This window comes from Gracilinanus agilis, chromosome 1 (genome assembly GCF_016433145.1).
Source record: "Gracilinanus agilis isolate LMUSP501 chromosome 1, AgileGrace, whole genome shotgun sequence".
Taxonomy (NCBI): Eukaryota; Metazoa; Chordata; class Mammalia; order Didelphimorphia; family Didelphidae; genus Gracilinanus; species Gracilinanus agilis.
The window spans coordinates 767,478,392-767,490,241 of NC_058130.1; the positions used below are offsets into that span (position 1 = coordinate 767,478,392).

At 42.6% G+C, this 11,850-nt stretch overlaps 1 protein-coding gene and 2 non-coding genes across 3 annotated transcripts in view; 1 reads left to right on the forward strand and 2 right to left on the reverse strand.

The window, feature by feature from the left end:
- Positions 1-3,047: 3,047 nt before the first annotated feature.
- Positions 3,048-3,188, reverse strand: LOC123232605. Its single transcript, XR_006505146.1, has one exon. It is a non-coding gene; the product is annotated as a U4 spliceosomal RNA (small nuclear RNA).
- Positions 3,189-4,201: 1,013 nt separating this feature from the next.
- Positions 4,202-4,342, reverse strand: LOC123232606. The gene has a single exon (XR_006505147.1). It is a non-coding gene; the product is annotated as a U4 spliceosomal RNA (small nuclear RNA).
- A 2,795-nt stretch (positions 4,343-7,137) lies between these two features.
- Positions 7,138-11,850, forward strand: part of SIRT4 (sirtuin 4) — a 13,413-nt gene continuing 8,700 nt past the window's right edge. The window contains exons 1-2 of the mRNA XM_044658837.1: positions 7,138-7,190; positions 10,711-11,202. Of these exons, the coding sequence (XP_044514772.1) occupies positions 10,712-11,202 (491 nt within the window). The 5' untranslated portion in view covers positions 7,138-7,190; position 10,711. The remainder of the gene's footprint in view (positions 7,191-10,710; positions 11,203-11,850) is intronic.

Consider the following 11,850-nt stretch of genomic DNA (forward strand, 5'->3'; position numbering starts at 1 on the left):
TGAGCTCAGGTCTTCCTGACTCTATCTACTTTGCCACTTAGCTGCCTCATTTCAGTTTTTAAGACATTACTTCATCAGAACCTGATTTCTTGTTTCAGAAAGAGCTGGAAAGACTTACATCAATTGATGGAGAGTGAAAAAAGCAGAACCAGGAGAACATTGTACACAGGATGATCAAGTGAGACAGACTTAGCTATTATCTGCAATACATTGATCCAGGACAATTCTGAGGGATTTAGGGCAAAGAAGGCTCTCGGTCTCCAGAGAAAGACCTGTGTGGAGTCAGAATACAGAAGAAAGCAGACAATTTTTCACTTGTTTATTTGGGTTTATGATTTGGGGTTTTGGTTTTATAAGATTACTCTCTTACAAAAATGAACAATATGCAAATGTTACACATGATAATACATGCATAACCCAGATAGAATCGTCTGCCAAACACTGGGAGAGGAAAGGGAAAAGAGAGAGGGAAGTAAGTTCGATCACATAACTTAGGAAAACTTGTGTGGAAATTTGTTATTACACGTAATCAGTAAAAAAATGTAAAATTTTAATTAAAAAAAAAAGCTTCCTTGCTGTGTGACCCTGGGCAAGTCCCTTAACCCCCATTTCCTAGCTCTTGCTGCTTTTCTGCTTTGGAACCAATACACAGGATTGATTCTGAGATGGAGGGGAAGATTTTTTTAAAAATATTCATTCATTCACTCACTCCTTCATTCAGTTCTTCAGTCTATCCTCTTCCAAAATGCCAGGCTGGGAGCCCCCCAGCACAGGTCTGACTGAAAACACAACCACTTCCACACTGGCCTTAACCTATCTCCGGAGGCTGACTGCACCTACAGCCCCCAGCTCTAGTGTCCTGTCAAACCGGTCTGTTTACCTTCCCCTTATCTGACATTCCACCTCCTCCCTCTGCACAGGGTGGCCCCCAAGCTTGGAATATTCTCCCTTTTTCTTTCTGCCTTTAGAAAATCCTAATGAAGGAAAATTAAATAAATGCTGAGACAGCCCAGGTATTCGTGTCTTCCCTAAGCACTGTGTATTTTTTTTTGGAGGGGGCTATATTTACACTATTTATCTATCAGTGTATCCCCAAATTAAATGTAAACTCATAGGAGGACAAAGACTGTTTCACTTCCAATTTTATATCCCTAAGAATGAGCACAGTGGCTGATATATGATAAATTCTAAATAAATATTGGAAGAGGGGCAGGTAGGTGGCTCAGTGGATTGAGAATCAGGGCTGGAGACGGGAGGTCCTGGGTTCAAATACGACCTCAGACAGTTCCTAGGTGTGTGTCTGGGCAAGTCACTCATCCCCAGTTGCCACTCTTCTGCCTTGGACATTACTATCAATTCTAAGACAGGAGGTAAGGGTCTTTAAATCAATAAAAATAAATAACAAAACAAAATAAAAATAATAAAATAAAGTAAAATAAAAATAAATCAAATAACCATTCAGAACGCCAGAGGGGAAGCTAGGGGGCACAGCAGCAGGGTGGGAGTCAGGAAAAACTGGGTTCAAATGATTAGCTGTGTGACCTAGACAAGTCCCTTAACCCTATTGTAAAATGAGCTGGATAAAGAAATGGCAAACAGCTCTAACATCTTTGCAAAGAAGATCCCAATGGCTTCACCAAGAGTCAGACAGGACTGAAAAAGAACAACCCAAATTCCAGAGGACCCATGATGAAATGTTACCCACCCCAGAGAGAGGTGATGGACTCTGGGGAGCGGAGCGAGATGTATTTTTCTAGATTCAGCCAATGTGGAAATTTGTTTTGTTCAGTCATAGAGTATTTTCTCTTCTTCTCTTTCAATAGAGGGGGAGAAAGAAAAGATTTTTGCTCATGGAAAATTTTTAAATTAAAAAATGAATGTATGTAGATTGATTCTTTCATCAACAGTGAGATGCCATTGCCCTGATCTGCCCTTGCAGGCAGTTCCAAAAAGTCAGCACAAAGGTGAGATCGATGGGAGGATAAGAACCCAGGACCATTCCCCTCTCTGCCTTTGGACGCCAGTGGCCCTCCAAACCAGAAATGGAGCTGGGGGTTTCTAAGAGAGAGAACCTCCAGCTCCAACACTACTTTTCTTCCTCTTCCTCTCCTTAAGGTTACCTACCTCCTATTTTCTCTGCCTGGCTCTCCTGTTCTTATAGAAATAGAACATATTTGATATAATAAGTATAATAATCTTCAGATGAGACAGAATGGAAACCTGTTGAGGTCAGGGATTGTTTCATGTATTGTCTTTGTGACTGGAGGTTCACAGGGGCGGACTGACTTGATTCCAGGGATTTCACCCTTAATTAAACGAGACAAAGGAGAAAGGAAGGAAGGGCTTCACCACCCGCACCCGCCTCTCGCTTTTAAACCGGATTTGATTCTACCAGTCTTGCTGTTCTCTTAGGAAACAGAGAGCGGAGGGCACAAGCAGGGCCAGGGCCACAGAGAGGGAAGAGAAAAAAAGAGACTCTGCGACTTCTCCCAGCTCGGCATTCCAGGAACGATTTCAAAAGCCCCGGCACTTTGTCGGTTTCCTCCTCGGTGAAATTGAAAGGATGGGGCTCCGCGATTTCCGGAACTGGGAGAAAGAAAAAGCAAATTAAGTTTGTTTTAACTGTAGGGAGGGGCGAATATTGGCGTTTGCATGGGAAAACTTCCAGGATGGCTCCTTTATACGGTTGAAAAAACGAGCTCAGAGCCTCTGATGAGTCCATGCAGGTAAACAGCAATTGAGGATAGAGCTGAACCCAAGAATTTCTTTCCAAGGAGGGTTTTGCGGTCTCCTTCCGGCCTCATTTCTTCTACCTTGCTTCCTCCCCCTTAACATAGACTACAAAAGGAATTTCCAGTAGGGGGCAGCATTACTCCAAAAACATATCCGGGAACTACTACGTCGACGAAAACCTGTGGCGTCACAAAGGTTTTTTCACACTTCTTTTTTTCTTTGTTAAATATTCCTACAAGTTAATTAAGCTTAATACTAGAAGAAAAGTCAATAATAAAGATGATTTGCTGTTTTTTCGAACGAGAATAAATCAGTCTCCGTAGAGACTGTCAAAAATTGCCAATGCCGACTATATTTCAAGTCGTCATGGCGGGGTATTGGGAAAAGTTTTCAATTAGCAATAATCGCGCCTCGGATAAACCTCATTGGCTACGATACTGCCACTGCGCAAAGCTGACGAGAACCGGCCTGGGCTCCACTTCCCCACGGCCAGTGACCATCTTTTCAGAGAGGGTAAGAAGCGGCCTGCTACCGAGTGGCTCCTGCTGCCTCTTTTTGGGGTCCAGCAGGACTTTGGGGCTACACATGGAGGGACTCTCGGATCACTAGCACATGGGTATTTGAAAAATAGAAATTCAGAGGAAACCGGGCAAACGGCGCCGAGGATTCTGGGGATTCCTATGCAAATGAGGGTGACGCCATAGACCTGCCCGCGCTGCTTTGGTTTAGTAGGTTTCTCTAGGGCTGGGAGTTTGAGCGTTGAGTTAGTCCCGGAGTAGGAAGTAAGTGAGCTGCAGTTTCCAGAGAGATAGAGGAGTGATTGGAGGAAGGAGGAGAATAAATTGCAACCTTTAAGTAGGATTCAGGGGACGTGATGTGGGAAAACCTGCCCGTGGTAGAGAGCAGAGTGGAGGTGGGCAATGATAAGCAAGACTCCTGGGGAAAGAGCCCTCTTTCCGCCCTCCCCGGCTCCGAAAGAGACTTGCGCTCAGCTCAATGCTTCTCCCCCATTTCCGCAGCCCCTTAAAATCCCTGAAAAGGAAGCGGAGCAGCTTTAATTCCTTCCCATCCAACCCCAAACGACCCGGAAATTTTGCAAGGCTCTCAGAATTCGTTCTAGCGTGTTTGCAAAGAACGCATCCCCAGAATCCCAGCTTGGCTTGGGAAGGAAGTGACTTATAAAGGGTTATTCGTTGAGCCTAATCCTTAACTAAAAGCAGTCATTTCTAGAGATCTTCCTCCTCCACTGGGTACAATTAGAAAAGTAACTGAATAAAATTTCTTACAAATGAGATTCTTTCCTCATTCTAGATTTTCTTCGCTCTTCCTTCAGCAATTGTGACCACAAGTAGGAATTTTTAAACTCCTAACTTATCTCTCACAATTGAGAAGAAAAAAGGTGCAAACTAATGGAGAGAAAAGCTAACTACGAATTAAATTGACTTGTTTTTTTAACTTGAAATATCAGTCTCCGTAGAGACTGTCAAAAATTGCCAATGCCGACTATATTTCAAGTCGTCACGGCGGGGTATTGGGAAAAGTTTTCAATTAGCAATAATCGCGCCTCGGTTAGACCTCATTGGCTACGATACTGCCACTGCGCAAAGCTGACCACCGTCCGCTCGAACCCAGGGCCCACTAAAATGTCGATAGCTGTAAAGTGTAGGCTGATTTTAGTCTTTGGCACTTGCACCCCGAAATAAACTCTTTTGTCCCCAAACGCACCCAACTGCTTTCGTTTGCACTGAAAATTGGAGGCTGCGCTTGACATAAGCATTCTTTTGAGTTCGTTTTAAACTCTGTAAAAGTGAAGCAAAGCCTTCTGGGGGTGGGATCATGCTAATCACGTCCTCTGAGAGCAGGCCCTCGGGGAAATGGGCCCATTGGAAGCTTAGGGAGAAAGTGTTTCTGTAAGTGGCTATCGGCTGCCGTAGAAGAGGAGGCAGAAGGAGGGAGCTTTGGTCGGACCCTGCGGTTGGGTCTATTTGGGTTCTACCCCATGCTCAGAGGTCCTGGCTCCAGAGCTGAAGGGAGACCTTAGAGAGGTCATTGAGCTCAACCCTTCCTTTTACAGATGAGGAAACTGAGGCTCGGGGAGGTTTAGGTGACACAAAGAGAAGACTTGAGAGCTAGAACTGGAACCCAGGTCTCTTGAGTCCAAGTCCACTAGTATTCTTTTTCTTTTTTCTTTTTTAATAATTAAAAAAAAAAGTTTACCTTCTGTCTTAGAACTAAGTATCGATTCTAAGGCAGAAGAGCGCTAAGGGCTAGAGTCCACCGGAATTCTTACCATTACGCTGCTAGGACAATTTTGGACTTTAAGAACTTAAAACTACCTTAAACTTTTGGACTGCTCTGTAGAATGCTGTTTAGTACTTTCTGTCGTTTTGGGGCGAAGAAGAAACAAATTCGATTTTGTCTCAGAACCTTGATGGCCATGTGACTCTGGGAAATGTTTCCTAACTGGATTGGGTCTCAGTCTCGTCTACAAAATGGGGATAATATGTTACACTTGTATATCTTTCCTCTTACGATCATTTGGAGGCTCCCATGAAATAAGATCTGCATTAGAGGACTTTGAAAAACCTCAAAGACAAACTTAGTTTTAGTAATCTGTAAATAGGGACGGTAGTAATATTTATTTTATATGGTAAGTGTGAGGGAAGTGCTTTTTGCAGACCTGGAAGAAGTCCTATAACAATGTAAAATAGAGACAATCATCACTACTCTACGGACTTCCCAGAGTTGGAAGGATCATAGCCTCAGTTTCCTCATATGTAAAATGGAGACAATAAGTGATCTCCCTGTCTCCAAGGGTATGAAGGATCAGAACCTGTTTCCTCATCTCTAAAGTGAGAATGGTAACAAAGCCTGCTTGACCTACTTCATAGGACTGTGAGGTTTGAAAGAACCCTCAGAGAGAGATGCTGGATTATTACCTTTCTTTTCCAGATGAGGAAACTGAGGCAGGCAGAGGTGAAAGTGATTTGGCCAGGGTCATACACCTGGTAAGTATCTGAGTCTAGATTTGAATTCTGGACTTCCTAACTCTAGACTCAACACTCTGCTTGCTACTGCTCCACACCCAAGATCTTCTGATTGCTAGAAGAACAGCTGTTTCTCCATCTATAATACAGCATAGCAGAATATACTGCTATGTGGTGTGATGTGATATAATAAAATATATGATGTAATATATACATATATGATACAATATATAATGTATAACACAATATAACATAATGTACTACATGAATATAATATACTATATGTACTATACAATATGTGATGTAATATAGAATGTATTTAATACAATATAATGTAATATATCATGTATTTAATACAGTATAATATATAGTAGCATACTACAATGTAACAATCTAAAACACTATAATGTAATAGGATGTAATAGAATATATAATGTGTTTGATACAGTATAATATGTAATATAATATAATACAATATAACAATATAATCTAATACAGTATAACACAATTCAAAATTATATAGTACCATACAATATAATATATGATATGGTATAATGTATAATGTTTTAATACAGCATAATATCAATATAATATAATCTAATACATTATAATAGAATATAACAATGTAATGTAATATAAAATATATTTATCACAGCATAATATATAGTATAGTATAATATATAAATATAGATATAATACAGTATAATGCTATATAATACTATACAATATAATGTAATATGTGATATATGTTTTAATACAGCATAATATCAATATAACATAATCTAATACATTATAATAGAATATAACAATGTAATGTAATGGAAAATATATTTAATACAGTATAATATATAATATAGTATAATATAATATAAATATAGATATAATACAGTATAATGCTATATAATACCATGCAATATAATGTAATATGTGATATAGAATGTTTTAATCCCATATATCATAACATAATACACTAGAATACATTATGATATAATACAGTGTAATGTAATACAACAAAATATGACATAATGCTATGCAATATACGAGAATATAATTCAATAGAATATGATAACGTGTGATATGATACAGTGTAACTTGCAGCCCCTAGGATTGTGAGGAAACGTCTTTGTGACCTCTAACGTGCTACATGGAAGCCCCGTGATGTATTGCGATGTGGGACTTAAGTGTGAAGAGCCTCCAAGCCAGGCACAACAGAAACCCCCAAAGCGTGAAGGAGACCCTGCGGCTACTTCATAAACTGAACCCAAATCCTAGAAGCAGGACGCAGGCAAAGGCAGGACAGGCCCGCACTCCGGAAGGATGGAGGGCATTTGCCCGTTGGTTTCTGGGAGTTGTAGTTTTTCTCCCCCGACGTTTCCGTGGGTGACTACAACTCCCAGGAGGAGGAGGTGGTGACCCGTCAGCCCTTGACTGTGTGGTCCCTGGAGCTGCCGAGCCCAGGGGCAGTGAAAGGTGAGTGTGGCTCCTGCTCTCGGGGTGCAAGTGTTCCCCTCCGGAAGGGCCCGGTTTCTCGAAGCCGGGGCTGCTCGGGGCGGCGTAGGACTGTTCGGGGCGGCTCGGAACTCTGGTCCTGGAGGGGACCCACGTACGTGCCGCTGCTGCCTCTCCCCCGGCCCCCGAGGGCAGAAAGTTGGGGGCTCTGTTCTGAAGTTGGAGCCGCTGGGGTCTTGAGCCCGGGAGGCTGAGGTCCGCCCACACTCGCTGCCTCCTTGGTTGTTCGCCTGTTGTCTCCCCTTTTAGATGGGACGTTCCTGGAAGACAGGACTGCCCTTTACCTTCCTTTTATCCCTACGAGCTTAGAGCACACAGCAGGGGCTTAATAAATGCTAGCTGCCTTTAGGATTTATAGGAACATGATTTTAGAGCCAGAAGGATCATCTGCTCTCAGCTTATGGATGAAGAAATGGAAGCTTAGAGGGAAATGACTGGTCCAAGATCACGTTAGGAATAAGCAGACAGGGCCAGGATCAAAGATCTAGACCCCCTGACTACAAATTCTGCACTCTTTCCAGGGGGGAAAATGCCACCTGCAAAATATATGTTGTGAGTGAGAGGAATTGTCCATCTACTTTGAGGTCTGGAATGCCTAGAAAGTTACAAAGTTTAGGAAAAGTCCCTACAGTGAGAAAACATAAGCTGGGGAAAATGAGTGCTATCTCCTTTTTGTTATTGTGGTGTTAACTTTCTTCTTGGCCCCTACCCACTTTTAGCACAGTGCTGGGCACACAGGAAGCAGCTACCACTCAATGCTGGCCACAGAGAGAAATGACCAGTATTGACTGCAGAGGGAGAAGGGTAAAGGGGATGTCTTAAAATAACCAGGGGATTTTCTACAAAGACTTATGATGTCTCTCTCATGTGAGACTTGGACATTAGTCCTAGGGTAAAGCCCTCCAGCTCATCTGACAGAAGAGGAAACTGAGGCGAGCAAAGTTAAGTGACTTGCCCAAGGTCACATGGCTAATAAGTGTCTTGAGGTCAGATTTGAACTCAGGAAGGTGAGTCTTCCAGACTCCAAGTCAGGTATTCCAAACACCGCCCTACTTGGCTATTCTCTAAGATATTACTTCACAATAGTGAGATCATGGGAGAATGTTGCAAATTCTTTTTTTAAAAAGAATTTTATTGATATTTTCTTAACATCTAAATTTCCCCTTGCATCCCTCTTTTACTCCTTCCAAATAGCTCTCCCTTTATAACAAACAAACAAAATTAAAGGGGGAAGAAAAGGGAGGGGAAAGCTGCAAACTTGATTACTCTAGGGCAGGGGTCGGCAACCTTTTTGGCCACGAGAGCCATAAACGCCACATTTTTTAAAATGTAATTTCATGAGAGCTGTACAGTGCTCACAGTGCCGCTCCTGTAACAGCGCCTGAAAAAAAAATGGACTTTACGGCTCCTGCAGCAAGAGCCATACGTTGCTGACCCCTGATCTGGGGAAATCCAGTTTTTTTACATACAAAATTTTATTGTTTATTGTTTTTTATTTCTCCCTTTTTCCTTCTCAGAGAGCCATCCCTTATAACAAGTAATTATTTAAAAAAAGAAGAAAATAAAGGGGGGGGGATCCAAATACTATTTTTTTTAAACCCTTAACTCTTCTGTGTATTGGCTCCTAGGTGGAAGAGTGGTAAGGGTGGGCAATGGGGGTCAAGTGACTTCTCCAAGGTCACACAGCAAATACTATTTTTATACTTGTGGAGACTGAGGTAAAGTAACTTGCCCAGGGTCACACAGATTTAAGGTTTCCAAGACTACATTTGAACTCGGGTCTTTCTGACTCCAGGCCCAGTACTCATAACCACCTAGTTGCTTCAGATTATTGGAGGATTTACTGAAATCTTAGGGAAATGGGAACCAGAAAAGAACGAGGCCCCCTGCACTATATTATGCTGCCGTCTTTTGTCAAAGGGTTTCACTTTGGACAAAGAGAAGGTTCTGGGTGTTTTTGAATTGTCCCCTGATTTTCCATCATAGGTTCAATTTTGCCCATATTTTAAATACTGTATCAATGAGACATGGGACCAGTTTGATCCAAGGAACAGAGAACGGTTTCTTTTTATTTTTTAAAAATATTTTAACTATATATTTTGCCTTTATATCACCTTATTTTCCAATATTTCCCTTTCCCAATACAGGGTGCCATTCCTAATAGCAAAGGATAAAAAAAGAAAGAGGGGGAAAAACTGGTTCAGCAAAGTTAACCAATACATTGACCAACAGAAAATACAGCATTCCACACCCATAGTCCTCCACCTCAGCAAAGAAAGATGGAGCCTAAATTCTTCTCTCTCTTCTTCCAGGACAAATTTGGTCATTATAATGGCACAGCTTTTGGTTCTGACTTTTTTTTTTTTCCAATGACATTTTTGTAGTCATTGTGTATATCTTTTTAATTTTCTTTCCAAGCAAATCATTGGATATATTTTAACTTTTCCTTATGTTTCCCTCCATTCTTTTCTTCCTTTCCCCCTCCATTATAAGCTCCTTAAAGGTAGGGACTGTCTTTTAAATGTATTTTTAAAACCCTTATCTTTTTGTTGTCTCAATACTAGGTTATCTGTTCCAAGGCAGAAGATGCTGTAAGGGTCAGGCAGTGACTTAAGTGACTTGCCCAGGGTCACACAACTAGAAAATGTGAGATCATATTTGAACCCAGGACTCTAGGCCTAGTACTCTATCCACTGAGCCTACATAACTGTAACTTTCCCCAGAGACTGTTTTTTTGGCTTTTTTTATATCCTTAGAGAGAGATTAGCACAGCTCCTAATTCATTTTTTCATTTATTCTCACTCAATGCTTTATTTTTTTTTTCAATTTTATTATTTATTTATTTTTAGGATTCTTTTTCTTTAAACCCTCATCTTCCATCTTAGAATCAATGCTGTGTATCAGTTCTAAGGCAGAAGAATGTAAGGGCTGGGCAATGGGGGTTAAGGGATTTGTTCAGGGTCACACAGCTAGGAAGTATCTGAGGCCAATATGAACTCAGGATCTACCGTCTCTAGTCCTGGCTTTCCATCCACAGAGCCACCCAACTGCCCCCTTTAGCATTCGGGTTTTTTTTTTGTTTTTTAATTTTAAATCCTTAACTTCTGTGCATTGACTCATAGGTGGAAGAGTGGTAAGGGTAGGCAATGGGGGTCAAGTGACTTGCCCAGGGTCACACAGCTGGGAAGTGTCTGAGGCCGGATTTGAACCTAGGACCTCCCGTCTCTAGGCCTGACTCTCAATCCACTGAGCTACCCAGCTGCCCCCTAGCATTCGTTTTTAAACAAATTTTGAGTTCCAAATTCTCTCCAAATTCTCACCCTTCTCCTATCTGGTTTATTGATTGATTGATTTTCGTATCTCATCAGACAGCCCTGGGCAGTACTGATTTTACCCTCCCAAACCTACCCATAGTGGGGGGCTTTAGGCAAATCATTTGTATTTCCAACATTCTCTGTCTTCATTCCTTCTCCTTCCCTAGGATGAGAATGAGCCCTCGGTGTATCTTCTTGCCCCGACTCCTCCACCCCCGGGGCTCCCACACAGCAGCCGTGGCAGCAGCAGGCACCTTTGTGCCACCTTGTCCTCCCCCGGACCCCGAGAAAGTCAAGGAGTTACAGCGCTTCATCTCCCTCTCCAAGAGACTCCTGGTAATGACCGGAGCTGGGATCTCCACCGAGTCTGGGATCCCAGATTACAGATCGGAAAAGGTGGGACTCTATGCCCGGACAGACCGGCGCCCCATCCAACATGTGGATTTTGTCCGGAGTGCTAAAATCCGCCAGCGCTACTGGGCGAGAAATTTTGTTGGGTGGCCTCAGTTCTCCTCTCACCAGCCTAACGCAGCCCATTTGGCCTTGAGCAGCTGGGAGAGACTCGGGAAACTCTATTGGTTGGTGACCCAAAACGTGGATGCCCTGCACACCAAGGCGGGGAATCGGCGTCTCACTGAACTGCATGGATGCATGCACAGGTGAGGGGGCCACGGTCTGATGCCCGAGGCTGTGAGGACCACTGATGGGAGTCTACTTGGGATCACTTATTTTTGTTTGGATCGCTCTCTCCCTGCCTGTCTCCCAATTTCATTCATTCTAGACATTCAGCACTGAGAAGGGGGAGACCTAGAGTGCTAGCTAGATGGGGCATACAGGTCCATTAAGAGTTTTGGGGTTTTTTTTTCCCTAAAAACAAGTTGGAAACCATTAAGATAATTGGAAAAGAAAGTGGTGATTTGCAGAGGTGCTAAAAACTTAAGTGAATGAGCTCTTTCCAGCCTTTTGGACACCTGAGGGCTGGAACTAAAAGGAAGTCAAAGAGACTTTGCTCCAGGGCCCTACCTTGGGTGGAGAAAGGCACAGTTTCTTCCTTTCCTCTCCTCTGCTTTCTCCCCTCTTCTTTCTCCTTTCCTCTCCTTCTCTTTTTCCCTCCCTCCTTCTTTCCTTTTTTCCTTCCTTCCTTCCTTTCTTCCTCCCTCCCTCCCTCCTTCCTTCCTTCCTCTGTCCCTACCTCCTTCCTTCCTTCTTTCCTTCCTTCCTCCTTCCTTTCTTCCTTCTTTCCTCTCTCCCTCCCTCCCTCCTTCCCTCCTTCCTTTCTTTCTTCTTTCCTTCCTTCCTTTCTTCCT